General features: G+C 38.1%; 1 protein-coding gene across 1 annotated transcript in view; it reads right to left on the bottom strand.

The window, feature by feature from the left end:
* KCNH8 (potassium voltage-gated channel subfamily H member 8) overlaps positions 1–23462 on the bottom strand; it is a 355694-nt gene extending 332232 nt beyond the window's left edge. The window contains exon 1 of the mRNA XM_042903485.1: positions 23156–23462. Coding sequence (XP_042759419.1) covers positions 23156–23231 — 76 coding nt within the window. The 5' untranslated portion in view covers positions 23232–23462. The remainder of the gene's footprint in view (positions 1–23155) is intronic.
* Positions 23463–24555: the final 1093 nt, after the last annotated feature.

Raw genomic sequence — 24555 nt, 5'->3', positions numbered from 1 at the left:
GAAAACCACCATATTTGTTTTTAAACATTACTCTGTTCAAACGTATTTGGAAATATATAGAAAATAAAATCCTTCGAAATACTTTCTATTTGTTTTCTAAAGCCTAGAACTACGGTCAGATGGAAATGTCAAAACACTGCTGAACTAAAGGAAGAAACCCATTTTATGTCAGCGTAGAGCCTAGAGGAAGCCACAGAGAGTAAGGAGGGAACATCACAAATCATGGGGTACCTGCTCCAAGTCTTTCTTCCTTCCTTTCTTTCTTTCAGCCACAGAAGAGAGAAGAAAGAGAAAGAGACGGTGGGGGTGGAAGGAAGCAGGGGTGTTGAAGGGCAGGGGTCATTGAGGTGTCACTGTGGTGATGAGAGGGAAACAGAAGGGCAACATAACACACAGGCGCTACATCCTGGCACCTACCAAAGAGTAATAAAGTCACCTGTGGGCACTTTGGGGCACCAAACCTGACAAACACAGATGCCCAGAATTTGCTCACACAAATCCTGGGGAGGCAAAGAGCATTATTTTCTTGTGGATGAATATAAAGATGAGTATATAGAATATATATAAATATACAGAATATGCAGCGATCAAGAGAATCATAGCTATATATTATATATATAATTCTTTGTCCTTAGGTGAATTCATTTAAATATTGGTCTAAATGTTCTATCATTTTCTCACAAATCGTACCCTGTAAAGAGTTTATGTTAATGAGTGTGCTCTTCTTCCATGATATGTATGTCCACATAGAGTTTGTGTTCTTCTCTTTCTCTTGTCTAAATCCTTTATCTCTACAACATTCACAAACTGAGCACAGAACTAAATAAAAAGTGAGAAGCTGAGTGAGCTACAGGCACAGTATATCTACTTCATAATTTTTAATTAAAAAGAAAACTAAAGCAGTTCAATCGATTTAACTATTTCCTTCTTTTTACACTTGGAGAAGTATAAGTTCCCACATGTTGTTGGGCACATAGTAGATACTCAACAAATACTTATAGAACAAAAGAACTGGGAAAAACGAGCTGTCCAGGAACCTATTGCTCAAGGCACCACCACTCGCATTGATGATGGTCCATCGCTCAGAAGGAAATAGTTTCAAAGCCCCATCTCACAGATCCAAGCCATGATTTCCCACCCCAGCTGCACATAAGAAACACACGACGGCATCTGTTTCTTTTTAATCAGACGCCTGGGTCCCCCCTGAATCAGACATGCTGATCAGCAGCTCCGGGACAGAGCCTGGCAATCTGCAGTTTTCAGTTGCTCACGAGGCAATTCTGTTTTGCAGCCAGGGCTGAGAACTACTTAGAAGGAAATGAATCTCCTAGGTCTGTTAACATAGAAGTTTAGATCTGTTACCTTTAATTCTTTGGTCACCCTAACTCAGACAACCTTCTTTCTCTTTTCAATATATAAAATATGTCCAAGGAGGAGGTAACTAAGCAAATAGCAAGGGATGGAATTAGAGGAATTAAGAAGCGAACAAATAAAAAACTTATTCTACAATCAGAAATTTGAGTGGAGGAAGGTGCCTTCTACCAAACCACCCAGTGGCTCGGACCTGAGTTTGCATCTTGATTCTGCTACATTTGCAGTGTGACACTTGGACAAATTGCTTAACTTCTCCAAACTTCAATTTCTTTATTTGTAAAATGGAAACGTGGCTAATGCCACATGAGGTCATTTTGTAAATTAAATGAGCTTATGTATAAAAAATGCTGAGCAGAGACTGATACTTGATAACAGATCAATAAATGGCAAGTGTCATGACACAATGTTGGTGACAATGATAATGATTCCTGAATACAGTGATCAAGGAATTTTGAAAAACCTAGGTAGTGGAAAAGAAAAACACCCCCTTTAAATCTTCTTTCACACTTATCAGGTTGAAACTGTCAGTAATGATGTTTTTGTATATCTGTTGTGTTTTTGGCACTCTGCAAGGCCAAACAAAGACAGCCAATCAGAAAAAAAGAGGTATCTCCAAGGAGTATGTACTTTTCTGTGGGAAACAAGTATATAAGTAAAAATATAATAACCGGGGCGCCTGGGTGGCTCAGTCGGTTAAGCGGCCGACTTCGGCTCAGGTCATGATCTCGCGGTCCGTGAGTTTGAGCCCTGCGTCGGCCTCTGTGCTGACAGCTCGGAGCCTGGAGCCTGTTTCAGATTCTGTGTCTCCCTCTCTCTGACCCTCCCCTGTTCATGCTCTGTCTCTCTCTGTCTCAAAAATAAATAAACGTTAAAAAAATTTTTAAAAAAAATAAAAAAATATATAATAACAAAATAATACCATAATGAGTGTGAATATGGCTACATCGTTCTCTAAGCTATGGTGCCAAATCAAATTTTTGTTAAGACATCTAGGTACTAAAAGCCAACATGATTTACAATAATATTGTTCTTTGGCAACTTGCCCAACCCAGGAAGATAGTCCAAATATTCCCATTATTGTGAAGTAAAACAATCAGGAAAAAAAAGAAGGACATAAGTTTACCTAGAAAACTCATTGACAGAACTACAAAGATCAGAAGCCTTCCCCTCTCCTTGTACATGATTACCAAAGGGAATGATTACTTTGCTGCCACACTTTTGAGGGCGAACACAGTCAAGTTCTCATACACAGGCAGAATGAAGGTCCTTCACAACTGAGTGAGCAGAAAAAACTCAATCAGCTAACCAACACCAGCACACCAACACAGCAAAATTACCTGTGGGTTATTCTAGATTTCAAAACAATCTCAGCTTCTCACTTTGCATAGGCAACTCAGAGCCATGTCTCACTCTGGGTTAATGGAATATATCTCATCTTATCTGTAAACTCAGCAATGGAAGCAATTAGCACGTTTCCTTGCTGACTTCAAAAAATGCCTCAGACACTTATTTAAAAGTATACATAAAATCACTGAAGTGAATTTAGTAATCAGAGAAGCGGATATGTCATTCATGGCATCTTACTTCTGATAGGCTCATTTGTATAGATTCAGTCTACTGAGTACCTACTTGAATACTGAAAAAAAATGGAAGAAAACCATGGATCTCTATCATTTGCGTCAACTCTTAAAAAATGACATCTTGAAAAATATGTTAGAAGCAGGAATCACTCATTTTTTCCCTGTTATTACCCCTCTAGTCAGTGAAAAGTAAGATACATAGGAATGAATAGGAGCAAAAAACATGAGCTGTATCCTCCAAGGGACCTAATTTAACCTAGAAAACTCTAAGCCAGTGAGGAAGTTTCTCAGAAAGTCAAAAAACAAGTGTTCCTAAACCTTATGTTTATTTATATGATGAGCTGTTCCAGAAAAGAAATTATTCATGTGTCTCACAAAAATATATATAATTTATTAAAATAAATAAATAAATGAAATTAGAACAAGAGTAAGAAAGAGACTATGTAGCTAAGAATACTATTTTTTATTTAAAATGTATGTCACAAGAATTTGTACAAAAAGGTAAAGGAAGGCTGAACATCTAACTTTGAGCATCCTTAAGCCTGTGCAAGGAGGAAACATGATCTTTCATAATATTCCCCAAATCTCTTTCCCATCTAACTTTCTGATATTGGAAAATGTTGTAAATTCTTTAAGCCCAAGACACTATTACATTATACAAGATACAGTACTTTGGGAGCAATTAACATTTAAATGAAGTCATACTAAATTATAAATAGTTGTGTGTGTGCATGTGCATGTGTGAGTGTGTGTGTTGGGGACAGAGCTGGGGAACTGATAAGGAAGGGAAACAAAGAAATAGGAAGGTAAGAGTACAGCACATGAACATTACTTAAGAGAAGATGCCTTTTCTTCAATATCCGTATCTGTAAAATGAGAATGATGCCATTTCTTTCAATATATCACAAAAGACAGTTAGAATAAAATATAACATAAAGTGATACAAGGAAAGAATGTAAGATATAAGGTTGGAATGCACGGATATGAATCTTCTCCGTGGATTGAAAGCAGAAATACATCTAATTCCTACTCAAACTTTAGTCTAGTATTTATAAAATAAATGACTTAATACTTGTGGCTTTATAATAAAGTATTTATGAATGCTTTCCATCAATATAATATATAACATAAAATTGATGTTGAAATTCTTTGATGAGAAAACAAAAGATATTTATAAACAATCTTTCAGTAATAAGGAGAATATTTACTGATTCCTGATAGGATCCTAAGACTCACTTTAGCTGAAGTTATCCATTTATTGAAGGACAATTATATGCTAAGTATCTTTGTTATATAAGAGGATAATAAAATGTACCCATACCATTTCCCATTTCTGTTGAGGTCGTAAAACATTAGGTGTTAATGTCTCCACATTCTAGAAGAAAACTACACACAGAATTTTTAAATGAGGCTAACAAAAACCAGTTTTGCACACTCTTAACCCCTCATCAACACTGAGGTTATAAAACAGTGGGGTTGGGAGACCAGGAAGGGGTTTCAAGAGATGAGGGGCTTGGCTTTCACCTCAAGCCCAGGAAATGGCCCTTCAATAGCATTGTCGAAGAGTGTCCTCTAGAAATTTGGGGAAAACAATTTAAAAAGTGAAAGATGGTAACTGGCCAGCTGAGCTGCTTGAACAGTGAAAGGAGATTACCGTATTGAACGTGATCTGCAAAGAACATGAAGGTGTTTCCTAAGGATTCCATGGACTCAGTTCAGGCCCACAAGACAGCCATCATGGGGTCGTCAAAGATCCTGTACAAGAAATACCCTTGTAGGGCTGAAATGATCCCCTTAGAAGAAGCAGGTGATAAATCCCTTGGGATGTGCTGCATATATATATATATATATATATATATATATATATATGTGTGTGTGTGTGTAAGAGAGAGAGAGAGAGAGAGAGAGATGGAGGGAGGGAGGGAGGGAGAGGGAGAGAGAGAGAAACAGACACAGAGACAGAGAGAAAAAGAGAGAGAAGAGGGCTTAAGAACTCAGGGAAGTGCCCAAGAAGAGAACCAGCTTCACTACAAACCCCAAAACACATGTCATATTCCAAAGATTTAACAACAGATGGCACTCCCACCAAACAACCAAAACAAGGCAGTGACCAATCAACATGGCTTCTACCAATTTGGCTAGAGCAGTACATATCAAATGAACACCACGTTTGCTCCAAAATGCCAATGGCAGCTTTCAATATTTGTCAGCTAAGAACTTTTCTGTCCCACATCTCTCCCATCTCCTCCAGGTTCAACCCTGGAAGAGCCCAAGGCAGCCTAATGAATGGGGAAGAAGAATCTCATAAGTGGGGAGCTTTCCTACTGTAGGCTCCCAGGCCAACCTGGACCCATGCTGGGAGAGGAAGGAGCTGTCCTTTCAAAGATGACAATTGTGACACTGGATCTTTATTAACTAAAACTATAGTAACTAAAAGATCTTTTCATTTCCTAATATTAAGCAAAAGTGTCACAGAACTTGACCTCAATTTCATCCACAAAGAAGGAAACAACTGGTCCCGTTAAGATGGGTTTAAACGGGAAGTAAGGTGGCAGTGGGAGCTCATCATACAGTGATAACTACAATTATATAACGTTTCAGTGCCAGCTGTGATGTTTTCAAAATTTGTTTTTAACCACAGAACTTATTCTTCACTGCAAAGCTGTTGTCAAATACAATGTATAAAATAGGTGATGTCAGAGTTGCTCTAGTTGGGGGAGGGATAGTGAGGGGACCAAGGAAGGACACTACATGCCAGGTCCCGAAGGGAGATGAAGCGTAGGTTAAAAGCCAGCCCTGAGAGTCCCTTCATCAGATAAGTCCCCATCATCCCCCAGAGGTTTCCTCAAACCCCTTAGTAATTCCACCTCTCCCACCCCTAAGCAACCACTGATCGGCCAGAAACATTTTAAAATTCAGATTAATGTGACACTGTTCTAAAGAAAACTCTGAATCAGTTTTAATATTATCAAATGTCTAGGCTTGGGGCATGGCTCTCAGGTGATCTCCAGCGCCAGTGGGTCATGACCCCTCAAGTAACAAGAACCATTTTTGGTACTTATTCTAGCAAAGGAGGTAAATTCTTGGATAATCCAGGATAATAGTCCCAGATAATAATGGTGTGTTCTTAAACAACACAAAAATGGTTTGTGTCTCAACGTGAAGTCAACCATGACTGTTAAGATCTTAATCATCTAAATGTAACGCTTTACAATTTAGCTCCAATTTTTTGCCCTTTTATTAAATATAGACTACTATGGTCAAAACTATTATCTATAAATTCCCGCTTCACTATTTATAAAGTGTGTGACTTTTAACAATTTATTCAACTTTTCTGGGCTTCAATTTCTCTATCCATAAAGTAGGAATAAAAACATCTAACTTGCTGTGTTGCACAGATTAACTAAACTAATGTAGGTGAAAATACCAAACACAGCATTGGGTGCATGGTTGCTCATTAGATGTCGATTCTCTTCTCACTGTTACAAATTAAAATCAGAGTAAAGCTGAAGGAAGAACATGGGTTTTGGAATTAAAGGACAAGTGTAAGAGCCCAGCCCTCCCATATACTAGGAGTCTCTCTAGGTTCTCTCTAAGATCCTCTGTCTCCTTGTCTCTAAAGTGAGGACAATACAAATATCTAGAACAATCACAGGTCAATAAAAACTCAAGTCACTTCCATTTCAAGGTTTCTGTCAAATTAAAGGGACACCAAAAAAGGGTTATATAAATCACTAAATATTTATTTTAATATTTATATTAACAACAAAAATTGTGGGATAATTTTTTTCCTGAACTCCGTCAATCTACTTTAGAAGATAATATAAAAAGTAAATTACAGGGCACAGGGGTGGGCAGTGGCTGGCTGATTCAGTTGGTAGAGCATGTGACCCTAGATCTTGGGGTCATGAGTTCAAGCCCCACATAGGGAGTAGAGACTACTTACAAAAAAAGGAAAAAAATATCTTAAGAAGTAAATTACATAAAAAGTCTAATTTAAGGAAATTTAAGGTAGTTTGGGGTAGGGCAAAAAGTCCTATTTCAAAGAGCCGTGAAAAATCCCAATATGAGGTGAATATAACATAGGATGATGCTGGGACTCCTTTGAGAGTGAAGACAGGTACTAAAGAATACAAATATATAATTTAAAAGTATTTGTGTTTTTTTTTTTTTTTTTAACATTTATTTATTGTTGTGAGACACAGTGCGAGTGGGGGAAGGACAGAGAGAGGGAGACAGAACCTGAAGCAGGCTCCAGGCTCATAGCTGTCAGCACAGAGTCCTAAGCGGGGCTCAAACCCAGGAACTGTGAGATCATGACCTGAGCCGAAGTTGGACACTTAACCAACTGAGTCACCCAGTCACCTCAAAAGTACTTGTTTTTTATATTTGGTTTATTTATGTTAATGAATATCTAAAATTTATTTTTTCCAAAGCTATTTTGAAATATAAATTACTTCTGTAAAACAATACTTGTATTTTTATATTACCAGAAAATAAAATAATAATCTAAGCACAATGATCTTTTCATTATATTTTCACAAACTTGTATCATGCACTTAGCCATATCTGTCTCTTTCACCAAGTTGCTGGTATTTTTAAAAGAAAATGTCTTTTTCCATCTATATAGCATTATTACTTTTAACTTTTTTCATAAAATTGCCTGAAATTTTCCTCAATGGTTCATTTTATGGTTAATAAATTTGAAATTGCGACATCTTCAAATAACTCTTCACTATAGACCATAAAAATTTTTAATTGAAAAAATACTCTGTAATTGCTGAAATACCTTCTAGGCACATACAAATTTTGCTAAATAGATGATATTCTCAATTCTATTTTTCCCAAAATTTTGCCTCATGAAGAATATTTCAATTCTTTTCTATTTAAAAGTGTAAATATTTCAGGCTAAAAACTTCATAGGTTCTCATTTTGCCTTATTCAAAGTAGATACCTTCAAAAAAAATTCTGTAATACGAAAATTTGTTATGTGTCTTTATGGGGCACCTGGCTGGCTCAGTTGTCAGGCTGGCTCCTGATCTCAGGGTTGAGTTCAAGTTCCACATTGGGTGTGGAGCCTGCTTAAAAAATAAAAAATAAAAGGTGTCTTTATGACTCTTTTTAGTATTTTGCCAAATATTCGTGCTGCAAAATCGTAGTTCTTTTCAATTCCATTCAGTTTCAGTCTGAACCCAAACATACCCAATTAAAAATAAAAGCTGCATCAAAAGAGTCTTTCAAGTTGAAATATTCCAAAGGACAAGTAGAAAGTTTCAAATATTAATCTAGTACATAGTTTGAGCTCTTATTGTTTAAGTTTTTTTCCTTTGCTTTGCTTAGAGATGTGGTTTTTTTTGTTTTTTTTTTTTTTTTTTTGCTTAGAGATGTTTTTAAATTTTGTTTACCACAAAAATGAAGTTTTTGGTACTCTGTCTATTAAACATTTCAAATATTTTCAAATGCTCCAAACAAAATGAAAAGAAAACACAAAAGACTCATTTAGAAAATGCTGATAACTTTTGGGGGCACTTAGATTATTCACAAATCATTAATTCAGAGAGTCAGATATTTTAAAATTCTGACTGATGGGAGGCAGTAAGAGAGAAACCATTCTGTGTGCCACGCCAAGTATTTCTCTGCGTTTCACATTATATATCATGAAGTGTAACCACTGAAACGAATTCTTCATATATAAAAATATTTGGTAATTTTGACCACTACAGCTTCTTAGTGATTGATAGGATATCATTGTTTCCTGACACAGAGATGAATTATATGCACACCACAGCCAAGTTCAAGCACATGGTGGCTTCATACATTTTTTAAATTCAATAAACACTATTCGTACTGTGACATTGCTTTACCAAAATTTACATTTGTCTTGTCACCGCAAAGGAAGTAACTATATCTTTAATGATCCATTTAATTGAATTTACTTACAGTGACATTTATAATAATGTATGACTTACCTTCTATAGAATAAACTTTGTAAAGCTTTACTTATATCCACGAATTAGATGCAAAAACTCAAGCATTATTAAAATTAACTGGTTTCCCATCAAAAACCCTGATGGTATTTACACTTGCTAAGTTCTTCTTCTATTGGAACAATACATTAAATGCTGTTGTTTCATTTTTCTATATGTATAAGAAAACAAAATCAAAACTGAATGCAATTTTCAACAGTAAAATAGAACAAACTACTGATACATGAAAAAACTAAATTAATTGCAAAAGCTTTATGTTAAATAAGCCACACCAAAAAAAATGTAACATATCATATAATTTCATTAGTATTACTTTCTAAAAAAAAGCCAAAACCGTAAGGATAGAGAACTGATTAGAATATAAGTAGGGGGAGGGTATTTGAACTTTGGGAGTAAAAATACTATTCTAAATCTCGATTACAGTAATAGTTACATGACTGTATAGATTTTGCAAAATTCATTGAATTATGCATTTAAAGGGAGTGATTTTACTGTATGAAAATTATACCATTATAAACCCTACCAAAAAAAAAAAAAAGATAAAGAAGAATGAGTGAAGTTCACTTAGAAGAGCAGTCCTTCAATCTAAGTGAAAAATCATGCTTCACAGGGCAGTATATCCAAGATACTTTCTGCAGAATGAATCATTATTTGCAAACATAATCTTCTTAAATCAGCTACTAATTTTTAAATAACACGTTGATGCTTATTCAGCAGACTTATGGCTTCTGAGTTAATGTGGTTATAGTGACACTGCCCCAACGTGGGCACCATGACAAATGCAAATGTCAACATTTTCTCCCAGCTACACACTCATCATCAACTTTCTTAAGAAATGGGAATTCAGTACTTCATTAAACAAATTTTTCATTTTTGTGAGGTCACTGATGGCAAAACAGTTTCACTGCAAACATTCTTTAAACTACCAAAAATAGATACATTCTCCCCAAGTTCATGTATCCCTAAGCTATAATTTCCCATATTTCCTATAGACGCCACCAACTTGTGTCCTGGTAACTTCATGCATCTCAGAGGACTTGGTGCTACTCGTCGGTACATAATGCACATGTTGTCCTAGGAAAGGATAGATAGATAGATAGATAAATAACAGATAGATGGATAGATAGAACTGTATGTACATACAGTATTATTAAGTATTTTGTATCTGGAAAGGGTTGAGATAAAGGATATTTTTGGCATCTTTCAGATTTAAATACACATTAAAGTAACACCTACATTCACTACACAGGCATCCTAGACATTATTAGACAAGACTACAGTCAAAACCTGTAAGAACTAACTGAAGATCTACCAACCCATTTTGGCTTATTTTAATGCAAGTGTTAATAGTGACACTTTATTGAGGCACCTGGGTGGCTCAGTCGGTTAAGGGTCCGACTACGGCTCAGGTCATGATCTCACAGTTTGTGAGTTCAAGTCCCACATGGGGCTCTGTGTTGACAGCTCAGAGCCTGGAGCCTACTTCAGATTCTGTGTCTCCCTCTCTCTGTGCCCCTCCCTCACTCACGCTCTGTCTCTCTCAAAAATAAACAAATATTTAAAAAATTTTTTTAAAATAGTGATACTTTATTACAATATGGAAAAGTTGGTACAAATGCTAAACTACATAGAATTACATTAATAAGCACAAATACGGATATGTGGATCCCCCACCAAAATTCAGTAATGCACACATACGAAAAGAGAAAATAAATGTCAGTGTTTACACATGCACATACACGTGTGTGCATGTGTGCATTTCCAGTGAAAGATTCTAAATAAAACATTAACAAGTAAAATCCAGCAATATGGCCCAGTAACTTCTACTGAAAGAATGCGAGGATAGTTTAACTGAATCTATCACATTAATTGATTCATTAAGAAACAGAATTGTTTGGATAGATGCTAAAAAGACAATTTATAAAAATTGTTTAATAAAACAGGAATATGTAACAAAATCTCTTATTAAAGTGGAAATATATAATAAAATATCTATCTCTCAAACTAAAAGCCAGAAAAATACTTAACAGAAAAACACTAAAATAATTTCCATTAAAGTCAGGAAGGATTTTCTCTACTATCACCACACCATTTTTAATAGCATTTATAATGCTTATAGTACTGGCCAAAACAATTAAATAGATAAAATTAAAGGGACAAAAAGTAAGAATTATAAAAGTTAGAAGCAAACAAGAAAAATGTGTTTTATTTGAAGACAATATTATGTCTTAGCTGAAAACTCCAAGAAACCAACTGAAAAATTATTACATTTTAATTTTTTTTATTTTTTTAAATTTTTAAAATGTTTTTTATTTATTATTGAGAGACAGAGAGACACAGAGTGTGGGCAGGGGAGGGGCAGAGAGAGGGGGAGACACAGAATCTGAAGCAGGCTCCAGGCTCTGAGCTGTCAGCACAGAGCCCGATGTGGGGTTCAAACTCACAAACCACGAGATCATGACCTGAATCGAAGTCGGATGCTTCACCGACTGAGCCACCCAAGCACTCCCAACTGGAAAAATTATTACAAAAGATAGTAGAAACTCAGCAAGCTGGCTGGTTAAAAAAATAATAGCACATAAGAGTCAATAGGCTTCAAGTAAACATGACTGAATCAGAAAAACAAAACAATGGAACAAAAAGATGAATAAGAAAAAAACGTAGAAAAGATGAATTAATTGAGTAATGTTGTCAGGAAAATGGATAGTCATGTAGAAAGAATAAGTTTTGATTCCTACATCACATTCAATAGATCAAACTACAGAACTTATTAATGGAGGAGAATAAATTTGAATATACAAAATGAAACCATGGAGAGCACTTAGGATTTTTTTTTAAGTTTATTTATTTATTTTGAGAGAGAAAGCGAGCATGAGTGGGGTAGGGACAGACAGAGAGAGAGAGAGAGAGAATCCCAAGCAGGCTCTGCACTCTCAGTACAGAGGCCCACGTGGGGTTTGAACTCAGGAACCATGAGATCACAACCTCAGCTTAAGTCAAGAGTCAAACACAAATGTGACTGAGCCACCCAGGTGCCCTTTTAGGGTATATTTTAAAAATAAGTTTACCATAGAAAATACCTCTCTTAGTATGACACAAAAAACAGAAATCAATAAAGGAAAACTGATTAATTCATCTGTATAAAAATCAAAAGACCAGCCAAAAATATAAACAAAAACTTATACAATTCACATCAGGAATATAATATTAATTTTGTAACTAGGTAAAAAGCTCATAGATGTCAAAAGGAGAATCCCAACAACCTAATTAAAAGGGCGCAATAAATATGGGTAAATAATGCCCAGAAAAGGAAACTCAAATAGACCTTAAATATATTAAAAAATGCTCAACTTCACTCATAGAAAACAAATGTGCATTTAAAATTAAAATAGGGACCCACATCTTAGCTTAAATTCAAAAGTAATTCAAGTGACGGAATAAAAAAATGAATATATTGACATGCTATGCAAATATTAACTATTATTACTATCTTTCAAATAATTTTATAACTTTTGGGTTGTTTGAATGAAAAACACTACACATGGGGCACCTGGGCAACTCAGTCGGTTAAGTGTCCGATTTCAGCTGAGGTCATGATCTCACAGTCCATGAGTTCCAGCCCCACGTCAGGTTCTGTGCTGACAGCTCGGAGCCTGGAGCCTGCTTTGGATTCTGTGTTTCCCTGTCTCTCTGTCCCTCCCCCCGTCACGCTCTGTCTCTCTCTCTTTCAAAAATAAATAAACATTAAAGAAATATTTTTTAAATACGCTACACACTATGGACCACAGATGGACCAGAGCCCTCAGTGATTATTAGTTCTATATTCTAAAACGTGAACGCATACATTGTTTGGGAGAAGGTAGCAGGCTCATTTTCAGATGACTGAAATGTAACCTAATCAAAGATGTACCAAATTAATACAGTACAAAAGCTGCAGTCCCAAGACATCCATTCTTTTCCACCATTTATAGAATCATAGTAGAAACATTTATTTAGGTGTGAAGGTGCAAAGTATGCCTGCTTTTATCTTATTCTTTTATTCTCTCAATTGAAGAACTAACTGGAACACCACACTTAAAGACAAGTCTACTTCTTGTCAAACTGGGTGTTTGATATTTTGATAACATGTAAACTTCTTGTGTGGATCCTTTTTTCTAGAAAATCAAACAAAACATGGAAAGACTGATAACTGCTCTGGTCTCAGTTCCCTCCAGTTCAATAACTAGAACGAGAAATTGGGTGATTTGGACTGACAAGTCCAAGTACAATAAGGAAGCCTGTCCAAAAGACTTAATAGAACAAAAGAAAACATGAAGAAAAAAGGAAAGAAAGAAAGAAAGAAAGAAAGAAAGAAAGAAAGAAAGAAAAGAAGAGATTTAGATTATTTCTGAGATTTGGAGAGCCAGCCAGGTACCTTTATTTCTTCCTGTAAATTCAATACGGAGAAAAGGTAAAGGTAAATGATCTCTCTTAAAAGATGTCAACAATACCTGACAGTGGAGAATATATTTCTCCCAATAAAAGCAGACTCAAAGTAGGTAGAAGAATTTCTTCTGTAAGACAAGGTAAAAACACAGAATGCTGTCACTATAATAGCTAGGAGATTTAGAATATCTGCTATAGAGAGATTAGCCTGACAATAAAAGAATTACAAATTCTAAAATCAGCAAATTCTAAGCACCAAATCTCAAAGAAAATGGATTTCTGTATTTTTTTAAAAAACACGGACAGTAGATTTTCTTTGATGAGCAAAACTGCTTTGCACAATGAATGCATTTAGTAGTTCCAGATATGAGTCTTAAATTCCAATTTAAAAACATCCTTTAAGCGACAAGTACTTAAAGCATAATACAGTATATCAAAAGAAAAAACGGCATAGATACTAGAAGGGGCTAAAAACTCTAAAGCAGAGATCCCTTTCTGCAAGACTTAGAAACTAGAAATGATCCCACAGATTGCCCTGGTTTGTTTATACTTGCTATAAAAAAACACATTTTAGAGGCAGTGTGATATAGTAGAAAAATCACAGGCTAGTGTGATAAAGTAGAAAAGTGCTGAGCTTGAATTTTGTCATCTGTAACAAAAAGGGGGGCTGCCTTCCCCCTTGCTGGGCTGTTGAGTTGTGGCAGGAACAAATAAAGCACCAGCATGGTGTACAGAGTGCCTGTACACATGCCCGAAATGCAGTCACTATTATCATTAAAGTTTAATAAAGGAAATCAGTACTTGAACCATGTGAAAATGAGGAGCTAGAAGCCAGTCTAGAGTTACGTTTGAAAACTAGTTAAACAAGAGAATACAGAATAAACGGAAAACCAGTTAGCACCGAAGGAAAAAGAGAGACAATGAATACACAACCCCACCCTTCAACGAGTTTGAAATTCTTTTACCCAAAGAATCACTTATTGAGCCATGACTTTGCTCCAAGCATAAGTCTGAGCAACGAGGATAGAAAAGAATAAAGACAATCAGGGCTTGAAGGAATTGAGGGTTGAAATAGGAACGCACATAAGCAGAGCACATGTGAGGAGTGGGCAAGAGAACACGGAAGCAGAGAGTAAATGCCACCTAACTCAATCTGGAGCCTCACAGAAAGTCTTTAGATACAAGGCAACCCTCAGGATGGGTCTTGAAGAAAAAAAAGGATCTTGCTCTTCAAGTGACAAGCAGAGGCCCAGAGATGTGAATGAGCACCAGATTCAGGGTGAGTATGTCTATAGCCTGGGAGGCAGTGGTTGGAAAAAGAATCTGCAGAATCATCTTGGGATCATAGGACACTAAAGACCTCGGACATTCTCCAGGAGGTAGCAGGGAGCTGATGGGTGGCTTTAAGTAGGAGGGGCAAATGATTAAATCACCTGGCTTTTATCGGAAATCACTCTAGAGACGATGTAGACTGAAGGGTAGGGAGTGAGCAGGATAAGAGCCTGTGGCCACAGAAATCCAGTTAGAGTAAGATTACAACCACATAGATAAGAAACAGAAGATCCGAACTAAAGAAGAAGCAATGAAAAGGAGGTGAAGAGCCAGATTAGGGCATTTCTAAAGTAAAATCTCAAAGACTTGATAACCAATTAGATGTGTGGGCAGTCCAGGGCGACTCAGATTTCTAGCTCGGAGAAATGGGTGGGAGGTGATGCCAATAATGGAACCAGAAAACACAAGAAGGCAAATAGATTTCAGAGACTGGGAAAGATTATTAGTTCATATGGGGACATGTGAATTTTGAAGGGTTTAAGGGAGATAGATAGTTGCATTAACAGCTAAGAAAGAAAACCAAAACATATCTTCCAGGGAATTTATAAGCCAAGAACTATATTTGACTGTTTAAATTACTGAGAAGCTCTTCAATTGCTCCACTTGCTAAATATGAACTGTGCCGTAGGTAAAGTTGAAATCTCATCTTTTTTTTGTTTGTAGGCTCTGCTAAACCAAAATGCATTTAAAACTTCGTATTTAGACTATATCAGCAAATATACACTGCCAGGGTGAACCCAGCTATCTCTGCAGCAATTGCAATTCTGTGCCTTTTACTGTTGGCACTTCTCCCATCGACTTGACTAGGACTGAAGGCTAGCACACCCTCAACTCTTTTTATTCTCCACAGGCATAATTCTATAGTATGACACAGCCCTGGAGGAGAAGAGTACTCAGCTATGTGGCCAGAAATCAATCTCTCCCTTTCCTAAGAGGTGAAAGTTAGCTCCCTGGGCAAAATAGATACATGCAAAAGAAGAAAAAGGGAAGAACACATCAATTCCACTGCATTCTCTGGGACCCCTGTTGAAGTGTAAAGGCATTTTTTAGAAGAGGTAGTAAGAAGAAACACCTTAGGTTTCAAGATGGACGTCAGCCTGTGGAACATGGAAAGGTTGAGAATTTTTACATTAGGCACAGATGGCACTATATTCCTACCAAGATATTAACCTATCACCTCTGATGACTTACTGTGACAAAGCACTCTGACTTTAAAGACATTCCACGCCTGGCCTAATTGACTTTCCCTTCTCCTCCTGCCTTTACCTTTCGCCCTTCGCATCCTTAAAGATCCCCCTGTTAGCCTCAATGACAATGCTACACAAATTGGCAGAGCAAACAGAACATTGTCTTTGTCCTTATCATATACGTGCCAATCATTCCCACCCAGAAGTCATAATCATTATATAAAACGCTCAGATCATTCACCCACAGAAATTATTCTTCTCTCATCCAGTGGTACACAGCCCGTTCGTTGCCTATACCTCTTGAATACTCTTACAGATTTCCAACCTTTACTACAGTAATTTTTGCATACTTTTATCGTCCTCTTTGAGAGAAAGACAAGCCCGATTTATTCCAAAGATCCTAGTATAATGGTTTTGTATATAGTCAGTGATGATTAAATATTAAATATTGTTGAAGAAATGATTGATTGATTGATTATTGATGAATAAAGTAAAGATTTCATCAGAGAGACTACCACTCGAAAAGTGCGTTGGGTCTAGCACATCCCAGACACTGGTAACTCAGGACTTCAATGCTTTTTTCATGCCAGAAGAGGGTTCATGCCTTGGCCTTTGGTCTATCGGTGATACCAAAAGCCAGAGCCTAAAAAAAAAATTACATTGTGAGCGTAACTTCCATTTTTAACATATTAGTTATCAATTTTCCTCTATATAATGATGTCAAAACAAAATTATCTAATATTTTTAAGGACTGTATAATAAGGCTTTTCTTATTATTTGTATATTTCATTCATTAAAAGAAATGTACGTGTGATAAAGACATAAATCCAACTCCTTGTTTTTAATGTTTCTTTTGAGAAAGAACAAGAGCACAAGTGTGGGAGGAGGACGGACAGAGAGAGAGAGAGACAGAGATTCCCAAGCAGGCTTGGTACTCTCAGCGCAGAGCCCCACAGGGGGCGCAACAGCACAAACCGTGAGATCATGACCGGAGTCAAAATCAAGAGGTAGACACTTAACCAAATGAGCCACCCAGGTGCCCCAAGACATAAATCCACTTCTTATAAATCAAACACTTTGATCACTGCATGGAAGTTATGAGAACTCCTGTGATAAGCCCTCTATAGAGTAAAGAATTCATCTACAAAGTCAAGGAATGAGAATAAATAATTCCCTCCTCCCTCTTCTCACTTCTCTCCTCTCTCTCCTCTTCTGTCTCTCTTTCTAATTTTTAGTAAACCTAGAATGAAGTTTAAATAAAGAACATTATTTAGTTGACCACAGCCAACCTCAATGCAAGAGTGCATAGTGGGGAGTGTCTTAAATCTAAAACATGGTTAGAAGCATGAGAAATGGATGGAAATCATCCCATTTCAAAGCAGTTCACAAGGTTTGCCCAGAAACAGGCCTGGTTAAGAAGTTAGTAAGATGGAAGCAGCCCAGTCTAGAGTGTGACAGACAACCTGTCCTGGAGATCGTTCTTTGCAGATATTATATTCTTGGATTGGTTTTCCATCCAGTGAAGGCTAAGATATCCATAGACACAGACTAACAGACCCCATTCCTTATCTGTAAAGAGGGAGCACCCTGTTAAGAGACTGGCGTTAATATTCTGAAAATAATCTGACATCTTCCACATTACTTGTAGATGATGAGGGGTCTGAGAGTCTGATGGGACAGCTGACTAAACGTGACTAGCTCAACTAGGCTAGGTTTACCCCTATGCCCTTGGCAAAATGTGAAGCAAAACCCTCCCTCCGGTAAGTTGGGCCTTATATTCACTAAGATTTCAGATGTAAACTCAGCAGGGTTTCATGCATACAGAATTACAGAGCGTGCTTAGTAAATCTACGTTTTAGAAGAACAAACGTGAGAACACTGGGTTTTGCATGAATAGCAACTGTGGTACACAGAGTTCCAAGATGGCTCCCAAGATTCTCAACTCCTTGTATATACACTTTGATCCCTTTCTCTTGAGTGTGGACAGAACAGATGACTTTAGAGATGTGATTAAGATCCATAATCAGTTGACTATGAGTTGATCAAATGGGAGATTCTCCTGGGCAGGCCTGACTTAGATGAACTCTTAAAGGAGAGACCCTCCTGCTGCTCTTGAAAAAGTAAACTGTTTGGTTGTGAGAGGGCCTATAAGAGAGGACACGTGGCAACAAACTGAGGGCAGCTGCTAGTTGCTGAGAAAAGTCCCCACCTGACAGCAAGAAAATGGAGAACTCAATCATAAAATTGCAAGGAATTAAATTCTGCTAACAACCACTCGACCTTGGAAGAGGGCCTTGAGCCTCAGCAAAGACCATAGCCCCAGCTGACAACCTGTCTGCAACCTTGTGAGACCCTGAGCAGAGGACCTAGTTCATCCTAGATGTCTGGCCTACAGAAGATATGACATAATAAGCCACTAAGCTTGTGGTAATTTACTACACAGAAAAAGAAAACTAACAAGGAACTGGCTCCCTAAACAAAGAATAATAAAAGAGACTACTAGTAGCATATAAAAAAATTTTTGAAAGAGTCTTTATAAACTATTTGGGAGAGATATCTCTAGAATGTTAGCTATTTCCTTGAATGTTTTCATGTAATAGCCTTTTATAGACAGACCCATACATAATGGAGCTCATTCTTTTTTACTGGCTAAGTGCCTTTGCTGATATTCTCCAAGCTACAAGCCTGCAAAGACTTAGGAAGATCCCCACTACTGTCCCACCTCGTTCTTCCCTCCTCCGATAGCACTGGGTTCATTACCCTTCTCTCTATGCTTCTGATGTGAAGAAATCTATGTATTTGATGAAAGCATGAAAAGAAAGATGGGAAAAAAGAAGAAAAGAAAGATGAAAAGAAAAAGCATTGCAATTGCTTCTCTAAAGGAAGCATTTCAATTTTAAAAAATCTCCTTGGACCATTTTATTTTATTTATTTATTTATTTTTTTAACGTTTATTTATTTTTGAGACAGAGAGAGACAGAGCATGAACGGGGAGGGGCAGAGAGAGAGGGAGACACAGAACCGGAAGCAGGCTCCAGGCTCTGAGCCATCAGCCCAGAGCCCGATGAGGGGCTCGAACTCACAGACCGCGAGATGGTGACCTGAGCTGAAGTCGGCGCTTAACCGACTGAGCCACCCAGGCGCCCCTCCTTGGACCATTTTAAACAGTCTATACAGGAGTATATAAAATATATGTAAATATGAATGAGTTTCTAAACCACTGTTATTCAGAATACTTTGGAATCTCCTTGATAAAGTCCACTGAGCTACGAACTTCCTTTAAAGCTTAAGTCTTATCTCACTAACCCCAAAGAAGTATTCTGGCCAAATTTTAACGTGACTGGAAAACGTATGCTAATATACAGCTATGAAAATGTAGACTAGGGGCGCCTGGGTGGCTCAGTGGGTTAAGCATCCAACCGGCTCAGGTCATGATCTCGCGGTCCGTGAGTTCGAGCCCCGCGTGGGGCTCTGTGCTGACCGCTCGGAGCCTGGAGCCTGCTTCAGATTCTGTGTCTCCCTCTCTCTCTGACCCTCCCTCGTTCGTGCTCTGTCTCTCTCTGTCTCAAAAATAAATAAACATTAAAAAAAATTTTTTTTAATAAAAAAAAAGAAAATGTAGACTAATTATATTTGAAAATGGACACTTCTGAAAGTTTTATATGAAGGAAAGAAGAGTTTTTCCTCAAATGGTACCAAATATTTGTACTAAAACTATTTTTAAAATATGTACTTACCTGTTTTCTACTACACTTTCCCTTTGTCCAGATTTATATTCATGTGCTTAGCACAAAAGTCTACTCAGAAAAGATTTTTTAAAATATATTAGACATAATAAATGTGGGAAAAGTAAACTAGATACAGATCATAATGTTTTAACATTCATTGTGTGTGTGTGTGTGTGTGTGTGTGTGTGTGTGTGTATCTGTCTGTCTGTCTGATTTAGAGTGTTCCCAATGAGAAGTGTGGTTACATGTAATGAGTCAAAAAAATTCATTGGCATTACTTTTTTGTCCTAATAGGGTATACATATTAAAATTTGCGAGGTTCTGTTTTTCTAACTCTCATTGCACTTCAATTAAACAGAAGCCAGAAGAACGTATTTCAAAAGTAAGTGTATTATAGAGTAGTTTTACATAACAAGATTTATATTTTCCAATAGTTTTTAAAAATTGCATATTGGAAAAAATAATTTCCAATTAAGGGTTCATGATTGTCTTTCAATCCTGAGAAAGAATTCACTTCTTAAATACTAAAAGTAAGAAATGACCTATTATATAAAACAATAATGTGTCACCAGGTGATAAAATATATTAACTTCTTTTATGTTGCCCTGTGATACTATTTCAACTGATAAATTAGTAAGATTATGTTATAAGCTTTTATTGTTGTAAACTTATTTTTTTTCTGGGAGAAGTTTTGAATGATGTTTTGTTTTATAATTTTCTATTACAATATTAATTCAGTAGGGCTAATGATAACACTGTATGGTGGTTAAGTTAGCAAGGTGGTTTGCCAGGATTATTGTTTGTTCTCTTATTTTTTCATCAGGATTACCCAATATAAAATGAAATAAGAAACTAACATGACTATAAAGTATACCTAACAAATAAAGCAGACAATGTGCCAATAAAAAACATATTACATTTCAAGTATAATAACATTATTCACTTTCTGTAGAGCTTTTATTTGGGCAGGTGGTAATTTTGCTAATTTGCAAATAGCTTCATCTTGCAAAAAGTTTTAACTTGCACAAGAAAATAAATACTATAAAAAATCAAGAGAAATAAGGATGATCATAGGAAGAGTTACAGGGATAGTACTTACACTTAAAATTTTGTCAACACAGAAACATAACAGAATATGATAAAATACTCAGCCAAGGAAATGATATGCTCATGATTGTAGATACAGCAAAATTTGAGGCTAAAAATTTATTTAAAGTATTTTTTTTTAAGTTTCAGATTATTTAAACCATCCTGCAATTCAAAAGAGAAGTAAATGAAAAAATACAATCCTCTTTCCTGGAGTGGGGTTTGTTGGGACGGGTATTCATTAGATGTTGTAAAAAAAAAAAAAAAAAAAAAAAGTCTTGCCAAAGTAAACCATTATGTTACTCATCATTTTAAAATTTGTTTCACTGATTTTCAGACTGATTGCATGCATAGTGGTTCCCTCCAGGAATCCCCCAGACCCTGTGGAGCACAGACCAAGCATGTTCTCCAATAATTTTTGGGTTTTTTTGTGATTTTTATTCTAAATGCTAGTATATAATGATGGTCTTCTTAAATAAGAACTTAAAATTTCTAATCTTCCATTTTATTAACGTTAATGTTTAGTTTTAAAAACAAAGGCTATTCACTAGCCCTCTGCTTATCAAATGTTACAGTGAGAGAAAGAGGCAAAGGTATCTCATTCTGATGATCGAAAACCCCTCTCATCATTAGTAAATCGTACCTAAATATGTTGCTGCAGTAATTCCCAGGGCTGTGCTGGGATGATTCATTACACATTGCACTTCATTCAACTTTAAATGACAATGAGATAAGCAAATACCATTGATCAATTACCTCATTTTCAAAAGATGCTTTTGGGATCCTTGTTGAGTCTTTCGGGTTTAAATTTGCAACTTCAAGAAGAAACATTCACATGAAACTAATCAGTTCCTAAGGAAATAATTAGTAGTACCCACAATCACATATGGTTGAAGTCAGCAGTGGTGATTTTGGGTGGTGGAGGTAATGGCAGTGGCAGGGACTAGAAGTTTTATTACAATATTTTCTCTTATTATCTAAAGAAGGCACATATATAATTGCACTGCACTTCACCAATATGACACATGTCAAATATAAAAGGGGAGAGAATGGTTAAAGCTAAAGTTAAAAACACGGGAAGAATATCCACACCTTCTACCATGAGTAGGGTGGATATCAAAAATTAAAATTAAACAAAATCAAGTAAATGCTTCATTTCCTTCCTATGTAAACTTTCCAACTATTCCTAAAGCACAAAGTCCAGGACTTTATTCCTACATAATAGAAACGTGTATATTTCACAGTATATGTGCATGTGTATATTTCACAGTGTGCGTGCATATGTGTGTGTGTGTATACACACACTACTGGTGTGGAAATAGAATTAGATGTGCTCTCTCATGTCAGCTCCAAGAAATATACCATCACAGTAAAAAACAATAGTACTTGAACCACAGAAAAGCCTTTAGAATAAATGACTTTCTGGGAGTTTTGTGAAAGAGGCAGAAAAAGGAAAGACGGCACATAGAAGCAACATAAGCTAGGAAGAAGGTGGGGATACTCATAGTGAAACCAACTGAGAGAGAGAACTTGTCAGGGGTAAAAGTACAGACTCCTAAGCCTGTTGGGAAGACCAGCGGGCTCATGAGGAGAGCTTGAGAAGCCTGGGAAGGAACGGGGACCTGACCGTGGTCCTGAAAGAGAACAACTTGCAGGTGATTCCCAACAATCTACAAGCATTCACACAACACCATATCCTTATTTTCAACTGTAGCTTAAACAAGCTAAACGTCCAATAATACTCTCCCTCAAAAAAAAAAAATGTCTACACTTTCTCATATGATCAGGTGTGCCTTTATAATGTGCAGCTCTTCCCTTCCCAATAGTCTCTCCTAAAGGGTTAGGATAATTTCAGGAATGAGAGGTGCGCTATTCTATCATAAAACCAGGAATCAAGATTCTGACAAACTCACAACCCTTCGAATTCTACAGAAAGCTTACACTTGGCAATCCTGACTCTAGTTTGAATTTCTTGAACTCTGATGGGAAATCATGCCTATCCGAAAGACCTGAAGGAATGATGCTCCACGGAAGCATAACATTACAAACTCACCCCATAATCTAGACAGACTTGAAACTCTAAAAAGATAAGGTGGCAATTCAGTAACATGGGCATTCCCACTTTCACCCCATAAAATTCATTAAAAAGAAAAACAATTCCATAAAGAGGTACCAAAATACAGGTCCCACAGTGAACATGGGCATCGATATTCACGCTCTTTTCTAGCCCTCACAAACCCAGCAAGTCAAGGGGGCCAACTACACCAATCCAAAGTGTTAATACTACACCTAACCATGGGTGGAAGGAAATTTCTCCACACAAAAGACACCTCTGCAAAAACGGAAGGAATTTCACTCCGCTGGTGCAAAAAAAAGAAGGTGGGAGAGAAAGTAATCTATACGTGGAAAATCATTCTCAGAAAATACCATACAACTCGTCGAAGTGCAAGACTTACGTGTTCCGTCAAAACGGGTGGCGATGGTGTCGAGGAAGGTGTTCTGGGGCGCCAGTAATCCTTTCATAACCGGCATTTTTCCAGCGTGGTGTGAAATTCTCCATCAAAGTTTGTCCAGACGGATGGTTCAATAGGAAAGTGCCAAGAAGGGAGAAGGGGAGCGTGCTGACGGCAGCGGAGGGGGACTTGGCGCGGTGCTGGGGCTGATCAGGAGGTGGAGGATGGAAGGAGAGAGGGTGCGCGTTCCAGCCGCCGCTGCTCCGGCAGGAGCCTCTCCGCGAGCGCTCGGCGAGCCCGCCCCGCACCTCCAGGCTCAGCCCGGCGCAGGCTCCCTCTCCCGCCCCCTCCACCTCCGCCAGCTGCCGGAACCCCCCACCGTCCCTCCGCGGGCGGCAGTGCCCGCCGAGCGCCGCCTCGCCTCCCACCCCGCCCGCTCGGGAAGAGCCCGCCTTGGCCCGGGGCGCCGCGCCCTGACCTCAGGCGCTGGGGTCGCGGAGGACGGCGCTCGCCGCAGGGCGAGGCCGGGTGGCGCTGAGCCTCCCCGTTTCCAAGGGGCGCGGGGAAACGCGCGCGAGCACGACTCCCACCCCCCAGGAGCCAGTGAACAAAGACCCCTTTGTTCCCGCTCCGTCCCTCTCCCGGGGAGACCGGAGTCCCGTGGGTGTGGTACCGAAGAAGGGGAGGAGACAGGTTGGGGCAGGTACCCGGCCACGGCCTGGAGCTTGGGAGGGGGCAGTTCCCCCAGTGGTGTCCCAGGGCGCTGAGGCAGCCTGGCGCCCCAGGGGGAGGTGGCCCCCTTCCGGCACACCTGAGTGCCCGCAATTGGAGCAGGGCAGCTTGGAGTTACTTGCGCGGCCCCCTCCCCAGTCACCCGGGTCTTTCCGCCTGAAAACTAGTCCAAAGCTCCCGGGTTTTTCCAACTCTGCTTGCCGGGCTCAAAAAGGGGGTGTTTCGGCCCCTTTCCCCAAATTGCCATTGGTCTCCCCAATCCATTCTTAACTAAAAGAAAATAATAAAAGCAATTTTTTTTTTTTAAGGGACAATGATGGTTTCTCACTCCCTGGTGAAATGTACATAAAACATTACTAGAAAAGTTTTGTTTTTATTGATTTGCAAAATACAATTTAAGTAAACCCTGTAAGGTTGCCTTGTAAAAAAACAACTTCAACACCAATCAGCCCAGCCTGCCCCCTCTCCACCACCCCACCGCCCCCACGCGCCCCTCAACAACCCCACATCCCCACCCACAGGCTACGCTTCCGCCGATGCTGGAACCTCCGGGTAGAAAGCCTGGCCGCGAGTCCCCGGAACGGCAGGTGTCATGGAAAACGAAAGCGGTCTCTCTCCCTGCCCTTCTCCCCTTTGCTCATGCGGGGACTCCCGGTCTGCTAACCTTCTGC

Source organism: Panthera leo, chromosome C2 (genome assembly GCF_018350215.1).
Source record: "Panthera leo isolate Ple1 chromosome C2, P.leo_Ple1_pat1.1, whole genome shotgun sequence".
In the NCBI taxonomy this organism is placed as follows: Eukaryota; Metazoa; Chordata; class Mammalia; order Carnivora; family Felidae; genus Panthera; species Panthera leo.
This window is presented reverse-complemented; position numbering and strand designations above follow the sequence as displayed.